The sequence below is a fragment of the Hevea brasiliensis genome, chromosome 16, assembly GCF_030052815.1.
Source record: "Hevea brasiliensis isolate MT/VB/25A 57/8 chromosome 16, ASM3005281v1, whole genome shotgun sequence".
NCBI classification, from domain to species: domain Eukaryota; kingdom Viridiplantae; phylum Streptophyta; class Magnoliopsida; order Malpighiales; family Euphorbiaceae; genus Hevea; species Hevea brasiliensis.
The window spans coordinates 3,418,827-3,438,103 of record NC_079508.1 but is presented as its reverse complement, the minus strand read 5'-3'; the positions used below and the strand labels follow the sequence as shown (position 1 = coordinate 3,438,103).

Below are 19,277 nucleotides of genomic sequence, written 5' to 3'. Positions count from 1 at the left end.
ACCTTCAGGAATACATAGTCGCCTACTGCAAACTCCACATCCCTCCATCTGGGGTCTGCATAACTCTTCTGCCTACTGAAAGCTGTTTTTAATCGTTCCCTGATTAAAGGAACTATCTCTGAAGTGTACTGCACTAGGTCTACATCATGCACCTTCGCTTCTCCCATTTTCGTCCAACACAGAGGAGACCTACACTTTTTTCCATATAGTGCCTCATAGGGTACCATCCCTATGCTGGAATAACACCCCTAATTTTTAAATTTATTATTTTTGTATAAACCTGTTAACTCTTAGAATTTTCGCATGTGTTAGAAATATTTATTTGAATTGGGTCTGTAATATAAATTGTTATTTTGGACCTGTAAACTTATTATTTTATGCATGTTGATGGGTTGGATGAGGGAGCTAAGCTCCCATTTATTTTATGATATTTGAGTATGTGGAGGGTGAGCTGAGCTCCCCAATTGAATATATATTTTGTTTACAGGTCGGGTGAGTCAAAAACTCCTCGTTGAAAGGTCCATTTTGTGGCCGGACTCTGTCCGGTTGAATTCTTGAAATTGGGCCCAAATGGGCCTTAGAGTTGGGTTAAGAAATAGTTAGGCTTACTGCGGGCCTCAGGGGCTTTAGGCTGGCCCAGGTCCTAGTGCCGGTCCAGCCCATAGGTTCGGTCGTGACAAATGGTGTATATCTCACACACTTCACCATACAGGTAGTGTCTCAAGATTTTTAGTGTAAAGACTACAGCCGCCATTTTCAAATCATGGGTGGGGTAGTTCTGCTCTTGCCTCTTCAGCTGCCTTGAAGCATAAGCCACTACTTTTCCATTCTGCATCAAAACACACCCTCAGCTAACTCTGGAGGCATCATAATACACGGTATATCCTTCACCACTCATAGGTAGTGTCAACACAGGGGCAGTGGTTAGACACTCCTTAAGCTTCTAGAAACTCTCTTCACAGTCATCTGTCTAAATGAATGGAACATTCTTCCGAGTTAACTTAGTTAAGGGAGCCGCTATGCTGGAAAAATCTTGCACAAAACACCTATAGTAGCCAGCTAGACCCAGAAAACTTCGCACCTCAGTGACTGTTGTAGGCCTAAGCCAATCAGTTACAGCTTCAATTTTCTTGGGATCCACTTGAATACCTTCACTAGAAACCACGTGTCCCAAGAATGAGATGCTTTCTAGCCAAAATTCACATTTTGAAAATTTAGCATATAGCTGGTGCTCCCTCAAAAGTCTGCAACACCATTCTCAAGTGCCACACGTGTTCTTCCTCAGTCCGAGAGTATACCAAAATGTCATCTATGAATACAATGATAAAACGGTCTAAAATGGCTTGAACACCCGGTTCATCAAGTCCATGAAGGCTGCTGGTGCATTAGTGAGTCCAAAAGACATCACCAAGAACTCATAATGACCATATCTTGTCCTGAATGCTGTTTTGGACACATCCTCATTCCTGATTCTCAACTGATGGTAGCCTGATCGCAGGTGTATCTTGGAAAAGAATCTAGCTCCTTGGAGCTGATCAAACAGATCATCGATCCGAGGAAGTGGATACTTGTTCTTCACAGTCACCTTGTTCAGCTGTCTATAGTCAATACACAACCTCAATGACCCATCCTTCTTTCTCACAAATAGAACAGGAGCACCCCAGGGTGAAGTGCTCGGACGTATGAAACCCTTGTCCAAAAACTCCTGTAGTTGCTCCTTTAACTCTTTCAATTCTACTGGTGCCATCCTGTAAGGCGGCATTGATATGGGGTTTGTACCCGGCACAACATTAATGCAGAACTCTATTTCCCTTCCTGGTGGCAACCCTGGAAGCTCCTCAGGGAAGACATCCATGAATTCTCTGACAACAGGAACATTTCCCATGTTGACACCTTCTACAAATGTATCTCTCACCAATGCCAAATATCCTTGATATCCACGCCTCAACATTTTTCTAGCACTAATTGCTGACACCAAATTATATGGAGCCACGCTCCTGTCACCATCAAAACTAAACTCTTTCATACCAGGTATGTGGAAATACACCTTTTTGTTCTTGCAGTCTAAAGTGGCATAATGAGTTTCCAACCAATCCATCCCCAAGATTACATCAAAATCTATTACTGGTAGAGGAACCAAGTCTACTGGGAGGATCTTTTTATCCACTACTACTGGGCTACCCAGAAAAATCATATCTACATCTATGTTGTCACTAAGCGGGGTAGCTACAGACAAAGGGCATTCTAAAGTTGTAGGATTTCTACCCAACCTCTTGGCAAACACAGGGGAGACAAATGAGTGCGTAGCACCCGGATCTATCAAAACACGAGCTCATAGGAACAGACTAGAAGAATACCTGCCACAACTGCATTGGAAGCCTGAGCATCTTAGTGGGTCAGGGTAAAAACCCGAGCTTGACCCCTACCCTGAGTGGCAAAATCCTGATACTGACTTTTATCTCCTGATCTGCCTCCAAATCCACGTCCCCCTTGTCCTCGGCCCTGTTGGCCACTGAACTGACTGCCTGCCATGCTGGAAGCACCCGGATACAACTGACGAGGAACATTTGCAACAGAACCTTGTGACCCCATCTGTGGCTCGCTGAACATGGGGCATTCCCTAGCAAAGTGAACCTGGTTGGGCACACCTGAAACGTACTTCTGAACCCGTCATACAAGGTCCTGAATGTCCTCTTCCACACTGTGCACAAGGTGCCAAGGAGGATCCTGAACCAGACCTAGAACTGCTGTACTGTGACCACTGCTGGATCCGTACCCTAGTCTGAATCCTTGAGATTTGTATCTAAAACCACTCCTCTTATTCCTGCTTCTTCCTCTGTAATTAGTTTGGCCACCACTATCCGTAGTACCCATGTGGGGAATACCTGAGGAACCCTCTGCTCTATTTTTCTTTGCCCTTCTGCTGTCATCCACAGCATAGTTAATCTCAATTTGTCTGGCTCGATCAACCACCACATCAAAAGACTAATCCGACATCATGGCCAGGTTTGCATACCTCCTGTCAAGCCCCTTTAGGAACCTCTTCACCTTCATAGTTTCTGTAGCTACTGCTGTAGGGGCATACCTACTCGATTCGAAGTGCAGAGCATATTCATCTACAGACCTACCATTCTGTCTTAAGGCCTCAAAGGACCACTGCTTTTGATCTCTGAAACTTTCTGGTACAAACCGGTTGATGAACAGTTCCATAAACTGAGTCCACGACAAACCCTCCATCCGAGGTAATATATAGTCATTCATCCATTGTCTAGGCATATGCCCCATGACATGCTGTATACACTCTATAAGTCTTCTATCAGTCAACTGCAACTCTGTTCCTGCCTGTCTGCAGGAATCCAAAAACCGATATGCATCGTCTGACACATCATAAGTACCAAGCGCCAACTTCTTGAAATTGATTATCTGTTTGTAAGGTTCCCCTCTTGGTGCGGTGGACTGCTGCTGCTGTGGAGGGTGGACCATATACTGTGTCATCATATCGATGGTTCTCTGCAACCCAGCTAGAGTAGCTGCCATGGGTTCCATGGGACCCTGTGCCATAAAAGACTGATCCTGAACTGGTAGCAGCTGCTCTTCTACTTGAGCAGCTCTAGGCCTCCTACCCCGCCTCCTTGGGGCAGGCACCTCATCCTGTGCTGACACCTCATCAGGCACATCTGGTTCTGGTGCAGTGGCAGCTCTCCTGCTTCTACGCATTTTCTTGAAATTCAGCAGCATTAGCCCAAAATATTCAAAACAACATGTTACACAACTCTATAGACTCATATTTATACATAATTATATGAAGCAGAAACTAGAAGCAAAGATGACAATTCAAGACGATTGTGGACCCTATTTTCCGCATGTAACTCTTAGTAGACTCTTCCCAACACTTTAGACAATTATTCCCTATGAATCTGGAGCCTAAGCTCTGATACCACATTTGTCACGACCCAACCTATGAGCCGGACTGGCACTAGGACCTGGGCCAGCCTAAAGACCCCGAGGCCCGTAGTAAGCCTAACTATTCCTTAACCCAACTCTAAGGCCCATTTGAGCCCAATTTCAAGAATTCAACCGGACAGAGTCCGACCACAAAATGGACCTTTCAACGGGGAGTTTTTGACTCACCTGACCTGTAAACAAAATATATATTCAATTGGGGAGCTCAACTCACCCTCCACATACTCAAATATCATAAAATAAATGGGAGCTCAGCTCCTTCATCCAACCCATCAACATGCATAAAATAATAAGTTTACAGGTCCAAAATAACAATTTATATTACAGACTCAATTCAAATAAATATTTCTAACACATGTAGAAATTCTAAGAGTTAACAAGTTTATACAAAAATAATAAATTTAAAAATTAGGGGTGTTACATTTAAAGTTTTAATTCTTAAAAAACCTTTCAACACTTTAAAAATCTTTCTTCCAAACATATTTTAAGGTGTATGAAATGAGAGATTTTGAGTTATGTCTCTTATCTAGTTGTCTATTTTGAGATTTATCACTTTTACTATAAAATGGATTTATCACTTTTACGATAAAATGGAGAGAGAGTTTATTATTATTATTATTATTATTATTATTATTATACAATTAAACTTTCATCAAATTGAAAAAAAAAAAAAGAATTTCAACAAAATCCATAAATTTTGTAAAATTTCTCATTCAAAATTCCTTAAACTAAATATTACATCATTGAAATGTGGCTTTTCAATAATAATAATAGAGTGATTGTTTTCCCATGGCATAGCATTGTCAGAGGCCCACTGGATTAATTCGTACAAGTACATAGAAGTGATGAAGAAACAATCAACCATCACAGCAAAAAAGGGTGTGGTCTTAGGATAGTGAAACATTGGCGAATAAAAAGCAGGGAACCGGGAGAAGAATAAAATTAATTATTTAATCTCAACTTCAAATTGAAAGCTGGCATTTTCTTATGGAGAAATTACTATTTAATTTTTTATTTTAAATTAATTATTTAATTTTTATAATTTTAAAAATATATTATTTATTCTATATATTTTTTAATTCTTCTTATTATTTTAGATATTAATTTTAATTTTATTAAATTTTTATAATTTAAAAAATATAACTATATAACATTTATAATGATAGTTTCTTTCTTTCTTAAATACATTGACTAATAAAAAATTTTATTTAAACTTGACGAAAAAGGAACTAAAGAGTAAATAGAACATAAACATAGAGCTAACTAATATATTTTTTAAAACTTTTTTTTTCTCAACATGTATTGTATCATTGTACTCGTATAATGAGATTTATATGTAAAACAAGTAAAATAGACATATTTATGTTTTATATATATAATAGATTATGAAAAATACCTTTATAAATATTATTAAGAGTTTTGAGTCTATTAAAGTCTAAAGATACTTTCTGAACGTATGGACAAATATAAGAATAATATTTACCTAACATAGATATCCATGATGGATTATCTACCTTACATGAAGTAATTCAAGGCTTGTAATCAAGAAAATTGTTAAAAGATGGATTCTCTTGAGAGCTCTCTTGCCAAGGTGATTGCGTTACCCCGTAATGATCGTTCTAAGAAAGTAGAGTTCCGTGATGATCAAAACCTAAGTACTCCTCTAGATCGGTCCACTGGTGATGCTATAAATCCCATAGTCACCTTTAAGGATAAGCTCTTAGAGGGAAGTGTGGGCAATCCAGACTATGAGATGGACTCGAGTGAGGATGACGGTGATAGTGGTAGAGAGGAGGGTTAAAAGGACGACGAGGAAGAGATGTTGGTTGATCATGTACCCAAATGAAAAGGTAAGGAATAAGACATCTGATGCTATTAGCAGTAGTCTCTCCCGAATAAATGTAGTTAAGATTTCAGATAAAAATTTCTCCATTGACCTATCTAAAGCGATTCTTAGAATCATTTTGTCTCAAAATGCCAGGGAGCAACTTGTTAAACCTAGGCAAAAAGCGGTTGTGGTTAGACTTATGGGGAAGACTATTGGATATAGGGGTTTGTGTTCAAAGATTCAAATCTTATTGAAGCAAGAAGGGGATTACAAGGTTATTGATTTGTGCAATGAGTATTTCCTGGTGAATTTTGCAGATAAAATGGATCATTATAAGTCTCTGCTGAAAGGACCATGGTTGGCACGAGGGCATTGTTTAACAGTGCAACCTTGGAGTTTTCAGTTTGATACTTCCAATGAAAACCTATCCTCAGTATTGGTGTGGGTGAGATTCCCAAATATGCCTCTTCACTTGTACCATAAGAAAGTTTTACGTACGATTGCGGGATTGATCGATATGTTGGTCAAAATAAATTATAACACTATGGATGTTGTTAGGGGCAAGTTCGCTAGAATTGCTATCTCTGTGGACTTAACAAAACCACTTCTGGCAAAATTCAGTGTTGAAGATAGAGTGCAAATTGTTGAGTATGAAGGGCTTCAAAATGAGTGCTTTACTTGCGGGGGTTACGATCATTCGAAGGAATTCTGTCACGTTCATGCTTTGGTTGTTAGTAGAGAGGGAGCTAGTAAGAATGACAGTGGTGCAGGGGGTGCTAAAATACAGGAGAACACTTCGACGGAGGAAGAAAATTTTAGGAAGTGATGAGGGTTCGTCGGAACATGAGCGGAATGATGAGGGACAGTAAGGAGAAATCTTAAGTATCAGTTTTGGGTGTGAATCAAGAAAAGAGTGATAAAGCGAGAAGCGGATCCTGTAGAGGAATGAGGGGAGGTATTTCAAGAGCTAATAGTGGTGGATCAAGATAGGGTGGTCACGGTCCGGTTTTGAATAAGAACCGAACCAGAATCGATTCGGTCAAAACCCGATCGAAATCAGTCAAAATCGAAATCGGATCAAAACCGTCATTCTACAGTTTGGTTCAGATTCATATTTTTTAGAAATCGTGAACCGGCGGTTCCGAACCGGAATGAACCGACGGCTCCGAACCGGACTAAACCGGCGATTTAAATACAAAAAAATTTAATAAATATCTCACTCAACTCCTAATTCATTTATATATATATATTAATTCTCAACATAATTATTCTCTACACTCTCTTTAATTCTTAATGCTCTTTTAATTTCTCTAAAATTTTCTGAATAATTATTTTCTACACTCTTTTTAATTCTTAGTACTCTCACAATTCCCCTACTTTATTATTTTATCTACTCACTGAAATTTTTAATACTATCTCAATTGCTCTGTTATTATTTTATATCTTCAATAAAATTTTCAATACCCTCTATTTTATTTTTTTTTTCTTTTATACTTTTTAAATTATCAATTATCATATAATTTTTTAAAAAAGGCGAGTAATATTCAACTCAACTAAGCTTTTATCCCAAAAATTTATTGGGGTTGGCTATATGAATTCTCTTTCTCCACTCTAAACGATTTTGGGTTAAATCCTTGGAAATGTGTAATGCTTTTAGGTCATATTGTACTACTCTTCTCCAAGTCAGTTTAGGTCTACCTCTTCTTTTCTTTCTATCATCTAACTCAATGTGCTCTACTTGTCTAACTAGCGTATGACTACGCTTCATATGACCAAACTACCTCAATCTCCATTCTCTCAGCTTATAACTGAAAATTTTGATCCCCCCCAAATCTTAAAGGAATACATAGGCAAAATTAAGTTCATACATATTTTTCTAAATTTTTTTTTAAAAAAAAGTTAATTTTATCTCTAGTTTTTTAATAAGTTCAAGTCTTTGCTTATTAAATTTTTCTTAAAAATAAGTCATTTTCATTCTTTTTTTCTTATTTGATCTTGATTGAAAGATTTCTAAGAAAAATTAAAATATTTTTACAAATATAACTTAAATTCTAAATCAATAAAAATTTCCTCTAATTTTTTCCTTTAAGTTGCTCTTAAATTGCCCCTAAACTGCTTCCAAACCGTCTTGAACCGTTATTTTTCGAACCGTCCTTTAAATTGTTTTAAATTGGGGCTCAAATCGGAACTGGCAGCTTAGGAACCGTCTTCCAAATCGTCCTATGACGGTTTGGTTCAGGTTCATGATTTCATTAAACTTGAACCGGCGGTTCAAAAATCGTAACCGGCGGTTCCTGAACTGTGACCACCCCTAGATCAAGATTTGATATTCTCGCTAATGTCTCTAATGGTGGAATGAAGGAAGTGTGGATGGAAATATAAAAATTCAAACGAATAATATTAATGCTGTGGTGAGAGAAGGAAGTAGGAACATGGAAAAAAGCCATAGTGTTATTTCAAAAGGAAATGGCGGGAATGCTAAAATATGGGAAGTCTACCAAAGTGGGTTCGGCTAACAGAAGGGGTAAAGAGGTGGCAAACCTATCAAACGTTGGATCGAGTGGGCCTTCAATTTTAGAATCTCAAGCCAGGAAGATGGAGTGGTTTCTGGTATTTGTGGGCGTAATGGTGCTAGTAAAAAGCATAACACAATGATCAATAGAGGTCTTAGAGCCCAGCCTGCATTAACTATGAACTCTAATTACTCTTTGGTTTCGTTGGATGATAGCCCAATCGGTGTAGAGCGGCCCCCAAATGCTAAATTCATGTTGCAGGGGAAACTCACAGATTCCAAGAAGCATTCAATTGAGGGAAGTGCATTTGTAAAAAGGCTTTATAGTAGTGCCTAGAGGGAGGTATGAGTCTTAACCTCCAAATATGAGTAAAAGGACCAAGTTGCGTTCGCAACATGGCAAGGTCAAATTCAAAAATAATAAATTTAGGAAAGAGGTGCATGTTCATGTTAGTGAAGCCTTAAAAGCTATTTCAGAAAGTTTGAACTCTTTATCAACGGAAGGGGGCAGATTTGATGAAGATCCTCTTTTCAATGTTGGGGAGGATGATGATGGGCTTGAGAATAAGATGGAGAAATTGGGAGATGGTCTAGGAGCTCATGACTAGTCTTTCATCTCTTGTTTTTATGGATATAAGAGCTTGGGTTTGGAACTATCAGGGGGCAACAAATATGAGTTTTTTAGTAGTTTTGAGAGAGTGGATTCATAAGTATGGTATTAATATTCTAGTTCTGGTTGAAACAAGAACTAATGGTGTTTGAGCAGAAAAAAGCATAACTAAGATGGGATTTAAAAACTTGCATAAAGTTGAGGCCAGGGATTTTTTGGGTGGCATATGGCTTATTTGGAAAGATGGAAAGAAGTGTGAAGCATTAAAATTTTGGCAAATAACCAACAGTTTATTAATACAGAGGTAGTGATTTTAATGGGAACAAGGCCTGGTTCACAGCGGTGTATGGTAACCCCATTCCTAGTGTCAGGCGACAGTTATGGGGTAAGCTTACTGACATTTATGGTTATTGTTCAGGGCCATGGTGTGTATTTGGGGATTTCAATGCCCTTCTCAGCAACGATGAGCAATTTGGGTGTAGTCTGAGGTAGGGGTGGCCACGGTCCAGTTTTGAACCAAAACTGAATCGGAACCGGTTCGGTCAAAACTGGTCAAAACCAAAACTGGCTTCGAACCAGACCAAAACCGTCCTTTTGCAGTTTGGTTCAGGTTTATATTTTTTAAGAACCGTGAACCGGCGGTTCCAAACAGGATTGAACCGATGATTTCGAACCAGATTAAACTGGTGATTTAAATATAAAAAATTCAATAAATATGTTACGTCACTCCTAATTCATTTATATATATCATTAATTCTCTACACAATTATTCTCTGCATTTTCTTCAATTCTTAATATTTTTTTATTTTTTCTCAAATTCTCTAAATAATTATTTTCTATTGTTGATTATATGATTTAATTGTGTGATTTGATCATGAGATCAAAAGTTCATTGCTGGTTGTAAAGCAAGGTGGCGGCATGTATGATGAAAACCATGGTGCGCATGGTTGATGCACCACAATGGTGCCCAAAGGTAAATGGATAGTGAATGTACAATTGTTGTATGATCTATGGTTCATCCTATGACTAATTAAAATGTCTAATTAGGTGTTTTAATCACACAATTAAATTTTGATTCAGATCTGAATTTTAAAAGTTGTTTGAATGTGATTCAAATCTGAAGTTTAAAAGTTGTTTGAATGTGATTCAAATCTGAATTTTTAAAGTTTTTTGAATGTGATTCTAATCTGAATTTTTAAATTTGTTTAAATGAGATTCAAATCTGAATTTTTAAATTTGTTTGAATCATATTTAAATCTAGATTTTTAAGTTGAATATGAGATATTCAATTTAATTTAAGTATGTATGTTTTATTTAATTGTTAAATAGTGATATGCATGATGGATGATCATGAGTCATAAAAGACCAATGTGATTGGATTAATTTCTTTTATGTTTCTGTGGGTTGTAAATTAATTAATTTATTTTTAATTTATTTTGGGCATGTATTATAAAGGTTGTAATAATTTTCGGTTGTAATTTCATTTATTTAGTTCTTGTAAATTCGCCTTGGTATGCCAAGGATTACTATGTAATTGGATTGCAAGAAGATTAAGGAGGTCAAGAGCATTAGTGGGACCAGTGGGAGGAATTCAAGATCAGTTGTTGATTATGTACTTCTTCAGCAGCTCTTGTAAAATGAATGAATGAAATGCACCTATGAATGCCTTGATTCAAATCTTGGTGGCTCAGAATTGAATCCCTTAGAAAGTCCATGATTATACCATATCTACTGTTTATCCATGAATGTATGAGATGTATGGGAATGTATGCAAGTATATGATATATGCATGATAAATGGATAATGTGCAAAGTGAGACCATAATAGTAATTAGGATGACCACAAAATCTTCCAAACAAATGAATAAGTTGGATATACTATAATTAAAGTAATTATAACATGGGCCCTCCATTGGGGCAGTTATTTTAAGAAATTTTAAATAGTTGCATATGATGCAATTAATTTAAGAGATTTTCTTAAGAATAATTGTTAAGCATGAGATGTTGTAAATATGTAAATGGTTTGGTGGCCAATAATGGATGTGCCTGAGGACATTAAAATTATTTGCATGTTTACTGGCTCAATGGGATCAACTTAACTAATGCAAGATAAGTCAATAATCGATGTGCATGAGATTTTATACATTAGCTAGGTAAAGGATTGAACCTCACATGAGATGTGATGGACAAAGACTTGCTCACTTATAATTTATTGTAATTCCAATAATGGATGTGCCTGAGGATGATCAATAGGATTATAAGAATTCAATCACCCACTAGAAATCCATCCAACTAGGATTTCCGTTTTTTACTTTGGAAGTGTAGGATTCGCTAAGTTAGTGGGAGGACCAATTTGATTAAAAGACTATAATCATTTTGGTTAATTACATGATATATTTACTAATTAATCTGGTTATTTTCTGCAGTTAATTTTTCGATAATAATGAGCACAGAACAACCACCACCATCCAATATCCTTGCAAGCATACTTGATCGCAATAGGTTGACAGGACCTAATTTATCTGATTGGCTAAGAAATTTAAAATTTGTCCTGAACCTTGAACATATAGGATATGTTCTAGACTCAAATGTTCCTGGTCCCTTACCTCCAGAGGCCACTCAAGAGGAACATGAAACTTTGGACAAGTGGAAGGAGCATGATATGAGAGCTAAGTGTTACATGCTTGCTTCCATGAGTAATGAGTTCTGAGCGGACATGAGAACATGCAGAGTGCGAGTGAGATCCTCCTTCACCTATAAGAGTTGTATGGTGAGCACAGCAAGAATGCTAGGTATGAGATATCTAGGCAGCTGTTCCGCATGAGGATGTCAGAGGGACAGAATGTTGGGGATCATGTCCACAAGATGATTTGGCTGATTGAGCAGCTGGAACATCTTGACTTTAATATGGATTTCCAACTGCAGACGGATTTGATCCTTCAATCCCTTTCTGAGTCTTTTGGAAATTTTGTAACAAATTTCTATATGACTAAACAGGAATGCACCTTGGCTGGTTTACTCAACATGCTGGTTATTGCCCAAAAGAATATGCCAGGTAATAAAGGAAAAGAGGTAGCTTTGATTGCATCTTCTTCTGCTGGAAAGTCCAACAAGAAGAAGGGCAATAAGAAAAAGAAATTTCAGATTCCTGGTCCTTTCAAGAAAATAGCTAAACAGAAACGGAAGACTAAAGCTGATGGAGGCAAAGGAAAGTGTTTCCACTGCCAGAAGGATGGGCACTAGAAAAGGAACTGCCCAGAGCATATTGCTTCTCTGAAGGACAAGAAGGATACACCTTCGGAAAGTATGTCCATATATTGTTATTTAGATTCTGATGATACTCATAGTTCATCTACAGCTAGGGTTTTAGATACTGGTGCCAGTTCTCACATTTCTTATGATATGCAGGAACTAGCAAATAGTAACAGCTTGCGTTCTCGAGATGTTAGACTCCGGATTGACGATGGCTCAACTGTTGAAGCTTTAGCCATAGGATCTAAATCTTTTTACATGTCTGGACATGTTTTGTGTTTGGATAATATTTTATATGTACCTGATGCTTTTAAGAACACCATTTCTATATCTAGTTTGACTAGAAATGGCTATGAATTTCAGTTCACAGATGATGTTTACAATATTTATTTTGGAAATAAATATGTTAGTTCGGGTTATATGAATGATGGTCTTTATTATTTGGATAATAATGACAAACAAGAAATGAATGCAAGTGATCTAAATGAATGCAATGCCATGGTGAAAATCAACTCAAGTTTAAAATATATTTGGCACTTAAGGTTATGTCATGTTCAGAAGAAAGGATTGCAAAACTGGAGAAAATAGGGATTCTATCCTCATTGGGTTCTGAACCTACTCCAACCTGTGAATCCTGTCTTCAGGGAAAAATGACTAGATCACCCTTTGTAGGACAAGAGCTAAGAGCTGAATGAAAATATTTTAGAGCTAATACATAGTGATGTATGTGGTCCATTTAAAGAAATGGCTAGAGGTAGTTTTCATTACTTTATTACCTTTACTGATGATAAATTAAGGTTTGGGTATTTGTGTTATGAAATACAAACATGAATCCTTTGAAAAGTTCAAAGAATTTAAATCTGAAGTAGAAAATCAAACAGGAAAAAGTATTAAAGCTCTTCGATCAGATCATGAAGGTGAATACTTGAGTACTAAATTTGATAAATACTTGAGAGAGCACGGCATTGTTTCCCAGTTGACTCCTCCAGGAATACCACAGCTGAATGGTGTATCTGAAAAGAGAAATCGTACCCTATTGGATATGGTACGTAGTATGATGAGCTATACTGATATGCCAATCTCCTTTTGGGGATTTGCATTAGAATCAGCTTTGCATATTCTGAATAGGATTCCATCAAAATCAGTTTCTTCCACACCTTATGAGATATGACATGGAAGAAAACCAAGTCTTAAGCATGTTAAGATTTGGGGTTATCCAGCTTATATCAAAAAGCTAAACACTGATAAATTGGAAACCAGATCAGAAAATGGTTGATTTGTTAGATATCCAAAAGATAGTTTTGGATATTATTTTTATTTGCCTACATCACAAAAGGTTGTGGTAAGTAGAGATGCCAAATTTCTTGAACAACAGTTTATTCAAGAAGGAGGCAAAGGAAGGCAAATAGAGTTATAATTGGAGAATTCTGACCAACCAACAGATAAGATAGATATAGATCCATCTAGTCAACTTACACCTATTGATGAAATATCTACAGTTATTCCTCATAGAACAACCAGGGTATCTCACCCACTAGTGAGATATGGTTTCCTTCATGAAGAAGAACAAGAGTTGTCTACTCATGAAGAAGTTGATCATGGAGATGATCCACTTACCTATGAAGAAGCTATATCAGATATAGACTCTTCAAGATGGATTGATGCTATGAAATCCGAGATTGATTCCATGTATAAGAATCAAGTTTGGGATCTTGTTGACCCACCTGAAGGTATTGTACCTATAGGAAACAAATGGGTTTTCAAGAAGAAAATTGGTTCTGATGGAAAGGTAGCGACCTATAAGTTAAGGTTAGTAGAGAAAGGGTTTCGCCAAAGGCAAGGAATTGACTACGAGGAGACTTTCTCGCCTGTTGCCATGCTTAAATCAATTAGTATTCTATTAGCAATAGCTGCATACTATGATTATGAGATTTGGCAGATGGATGTCAAAACAACTTTTCTCAATGGATATATTGAAGAAAACATTTTCATGGAACAACCTAGGGGTTTTGAATCCCAAGATGGTTCCAAAGTATGCAAGCTAAAGCGATCCATTCATGGGTTGAAGCAAGCTTCGAGGAGTTGGAACATCCGTTTTGATGAAGCCATTAAGTCATTTGGTTTTATCAAAAATGAGGATGAGCCATGTGTATATAAGAAGGTTAGTGATAGTGCTGTCACTTTCCTTGTCTTATAAGTGGATGATATTTTGTTGATGGGTAATGACACAGGTATGTTGACAACTGTAAAGCTATGGTTGTCAAATACATTCTCCATGAAAAAACTTAGGGGAGGCAACCTATATTCTTGGGATTCGCATCTATAGAGATAGAGCAAAAAGAATAATTAGTTTATCCCAAGTCTATACTTGGAAAAGGAATTAAAGAGGTTTAACATACTTGATTCCAAGAGAGGATTGTTACCAATGAGACATGGTATCCACCTTTATAAAGAGATGTCTCCAAAAACACCTAAAGAAAGAGATAAAATGGCCAGGATTCCATATGCTTTGGCTATTGAAAGTTTGATGTATGCAATGTTGTGTACTAGGCCGGATATTGCATATGCTGTTAGTTTGACTAGCAGGTATCAATCCAATCCAGGTTTGAAACACTGGATAGCTGTCAAGAATATCCTTAAGAACTTGAGAAGAACTAAAGATTTATTCTTGATATATGGAGGCGGTGACTTGTAATTGGATGGTTATACTGATTCTGATTTCCAATCAGATATCGATGATAGAAAGTCTACCTCTGGATATGTGTTCATTTGTAATGGAGGTGCAGTCAGTTGGAAGAGTTCCAAACAGAGTACGACTGCAGATTCCACTACCAAGGCTGAGTTTATTGCTGCATCAGATTCTGCAAAAGAAACTGTTTGGATAAAGAAGTTCGTGACAGAACTTGCAGTAGTTCCTTCCATTGAGTCAGCAGTTCCACTTCATTGTGACAACAATGGAGCAATCATACAGGCTAAGCTGGTCTCACCAGAAATCCAAATACATAGAAAGGTGCTACCACATTATCAGAGAAATAGTTAGGCGAGGCGATGTAGCCATGCAGAAAATAGCATCAGCTGAAAATCCAGCTGATCCATTCACTAAGCCTATGTCACAAACTCAGCTAGACCGACATCTTGAGAAGATGGGTCTAAGATATTGTAATGAATGTCTCTAGTGCTAGTGGGAGATTGTTAGTAGTATGCCCTAGAGTTCCAAACAGAGTACGTAATATATTTATGTACTTTTCTGTTTACATGTATCTTGTACATGTTTTTATTAATAAAAGGCATTTTCACTTTTCCGTTTACATAATATATTTATGTGTAATAGAAAAGGTCCATTGATATTTTGTTAGAAATTCTATTCTTAAGTTGTTAAAAATATGAGTGACAGTATTTCTAGCACAAAGTATCATAAATAGGTTCACAATCAAGGATACTTCACAATAAGGACATGACTTATCCAAAAAGATTATAATCATATTTGTTCCCAAGTTATTTATATGAGATGTAAATAAGATAGAATGGTGAGTCTCGTGCCATTTAACAAATATGATAGGCACTTACACATGATAAGTAGGCCGAACCAGTGACATTTATGACAAGCACATGGAGTTTACTCTTGTCAATGTATATAATCTTTAGACCTGAGATAGCATAGTTATCTTATATATAGGTGGTTTGAGTTTGATACTGCTTTCATACTTGTACTGTGTATGGGTATATGGGCATGTGTTGGCTCCTACTAGTTATATATGGAGGTAAGTGTTGATCAAGATGGAATCTGTTCCTCTAAGTAAATAGGGATAAAATCCTATGTTCATTTAATTGTTCTTGATGTTTCAAGTTCCTAGCCAGGACAAATAGATTTAATTAGAAAAGAGTTTCTGATGAGAAAATCTTTTTAATAAAAAACTGGAATTAAAAGAGAACATAATATTCAAAGCAAATGGGGTTTGACATAAACCATGACTCCAGCTCGAATTGGAATTTTGTAACAGAGAGATTCTAGTGCATGGTAACATATGATTATAGGTTCATTTAAGGTAAACCTTATTACTAATTGGGTGGCCATGGCATGCTATGCTAGGTGTTAACTATGGTCTATGAGGTGCATAAAATGATTTAGAGAAATCATTTATGGTAAGAAAGAGTTCTGATGATATTAAGAGTTAATATCATGTCTCATTGCCAATTAGTGATGAGCCTAGTAAGTCACACACATACACAAGTAATCACCAAATTAAATATGATTTAATTAATTAATTAATTAAAGAGTTTAATTGATTAATTAAATAGGTATGCTTTGCAATTAGATTGCAAAGTCCCTAGCATGGCTTGAAACCAAATCTAGGTTATTGGATATATAGTATAAGTTAAATTTATATTTAAAGTGTTTAAATATGAATTTAATTAATGAGAAATTAATTAATAGAGATTAATTAATTAATTTATATTTGATATAAATTGATTAGAAGAAGAGAAATAATTATTTTGAGTTCAGAACTCAAAATTAAGACACAAGGGTATTTTGGTCATTTCACAGGGTGACATGTGGCACCATGAGATGGTGACACATGGCACTACACATAAGCTTGCCATATGTCTTTTAATCATGTAAGATGATCAAAGTCAAGATTTAATATAGGTTTGACACTTGTCACAATGTGATTGGGTCAATTAAACGTAAAGCCAATCAGAAGGTGATATGTGGCAAGGGTTTTAAGTAGTGACCTAGCTATATAAGTGTAAGGATAAAAGAACAAAAAATACAAGCTGCTATAATCTCTTGGTGCCGCCACCCTTGGAGTGTTCTTCTTCTCATCTTCTTCATCTCTCATCAATTCAAAGAGATTTGCCAACAATCTCTTGAATTAAAAATACTAGAAATTGTTTCTAGTGTCCTGTTTACATCTGTAATCTCTCAAAAGGCAAAACCTGATTTTCTAATTGAATGGAAAAACTTTAGAAGCTGTTCAAGGGGCTGCCATTGGTGATCTTGGTGTGGACAAGCTAGAGGGACAATATCTGGTGTCCTAGGCGCATGCCAAAGGTGCCAAACACACTGCAGTGCATCAAAAAGGTTAGTGCACTTGTTCTTGATCTAATCTAGGGTTTTAATAAATTAATCTGTTAATTCTAAAATCTTAAATGGCAAATGTAGATCCAAAAACATATTAAAAGAGTTTTAATATGTTGTTTATCATTGAAATCAAATAGATAAAAATGAATCTTGCATGATGCATGTGACCCTAGATGAAAAATTTTTGAATTCAATAATCTAAACTTATGTTTTTCATGCTTCCGCTCCTTCAGTCCTCCACCTACCCCTTCTTGGTCCCACCAGAGAGAACCTAGTTAGGGATTTCTATGCCAACCTCCACTCTGTTCAACAATCAAACCTTGCCACTCTAGTTAGCTTTGTTAACCAAACTACAGTTGTTATCACCCCTGTTATCCTTACTGAGCACTTAGGGGTCCCAAATGCTGGCAAAGTTGTGTCCAACACTCGCTAGTGGATTACCAAGCCTTACAATCCCGGAGACTAGGTTAGGATTATCTCTTGGGGTAACCATACTGGTGATCCTGTTCACTTTCCTGCTGCTCATCTTAGGGCAGTACCCAAGGTTGTACACCATATCATCACCCATGAGATTATCTCGAGAGCAAGTCATATGTCTGATCTTACCTATGCTAAAATGTTTGTTATGACCTGTCTTCTAGAGAGACATCCCCTTAACTTCCTAGTTCTGATCATTCATACCATGACCACTGCCTTTAGGCACTCCATGCTTATCTCCCCTACAGTCATCTAATCATTAGACTTTTTAAGGCTTTTAGGGTCGATCCTGGTATAAAGGCCGCCATAACCATTCTTAGATACTATGGTTTTTATACCATGGACACTCTTCCACACATGGGGCTTGCTGTCTACTAGGATAGTTATGAGCATGCTTGGAGGGACCGCCCTACATCTTCTCAGAGACCATAGCCTTGGAGCACAACAGTGGGAGCATCTTCTGATCAGGGTGGTGCAGCCACAACAACAACTAGCCCTAGTGACATAGCTAACTAGGGCAAGTAATCTTGAACCTCTCATGACATTTATGATGCCCTTCTGATCATATTTATTCAGATAGAGGATAGACTGCAGTGGATGGAGGACAGACAGCTTTAGCATCAGCAGCATGTGGAGGAGTAGATGGCTTAATTTTCTCTCTTCTTCAATACATGGCCTCTGGTGTTCCTATATCAGACACAGTTGCTCCACCATCTCTAGAGTCCTGATATTCTTTCTTTACTTCATGCTTAGATATTCTTTTGTTTATATTCCCCTTTGGTTAATATTTTGATGATGCCAAAAGGGGGATATAGGTAGCTAGTGGATGCATATTTGGCTTCTTGGATGTTATAGTTAGCAAATGTATAGTTGTAGTGTCACACCTTACCCCTCTGTAAGGCATAACATGATCCCGTAGAATACCTAATGAACTACCGCACTTCACCTATCGATAACTCATTAAGTACCCTACAAGGGATTTTGTAATAATTTTTTTACTTTTGTTAAGTGGTGAGCATTTTCTAATAGGTAATTAGAACATTTAATTAACATTAAAACTAGTTAATATTTTTTTGGTCCATTTTATTTCTCCGCAAATTTTATAAAAATTTTGCCAAAGTTCCGTCTGTATTTTGAGAAAACAGTACTTCAAATACCTGAAAAAAAGCACTTCCAAAAATTTTCTCAACCACTACTTCAATTTCACAATCAATCTCAACAATTTCTCAAATCTCAAAATTCAACAGTCAACATTTCTCAATTTTCAAAATTCAATCATCAGTAAAATAATATCTATCAATCTCATTCAAATTAAAATAAAATATTTCCATTCATTAAAGACAACAATCTATATATATATATATCATACCAAAATCTACAGTATGAAAATTCAAACTAAATTTTATTACAACCTTATACAAACTTTGTACAAACTGCTCAAGACCGATTTACATGTCCATACATTTATGTGCAATACATACATCAAAATAAATATTTCTGATGAGGATATAAATTATACCCGATAACTTCAAGCTGATAAATCCTCAATCCTC

At 36.6% G+C, this 19,277-nt stretch overlaps 1 protein-coding gene across 1 annotated transcript; it reads left to right on the top strand.

Moving 5' to 3' along the window:
• The first annotated feature begins 5,795 nt into the window (after nt 1-5,795).
• LOC131174450 (uncharacterized) lies at nt 5,796-6,617 on the top strand. Its single transcript, XM_058137801.1, has one exon. The coding sequence runs from the start codon at nt 5,796-5,798 to the stop codon at nt 6,615-6,617; it is 822 nt and encodes a 273-aa protein (XP_057993784.1).
• The last annotated feature ends 12,660 nt before the right edge of the window (nt 6,618-19,277 follow it).

What these genes read in the sequence shown, in the direction of transcription:
- LOC131174450 (XM_058137801.1), top strand. Translation starts at nt 5,796, where the DNA reads ATGTACCCAAATGAAAAGGTAAGGAATAAGACATCTGATGCTATTAGC.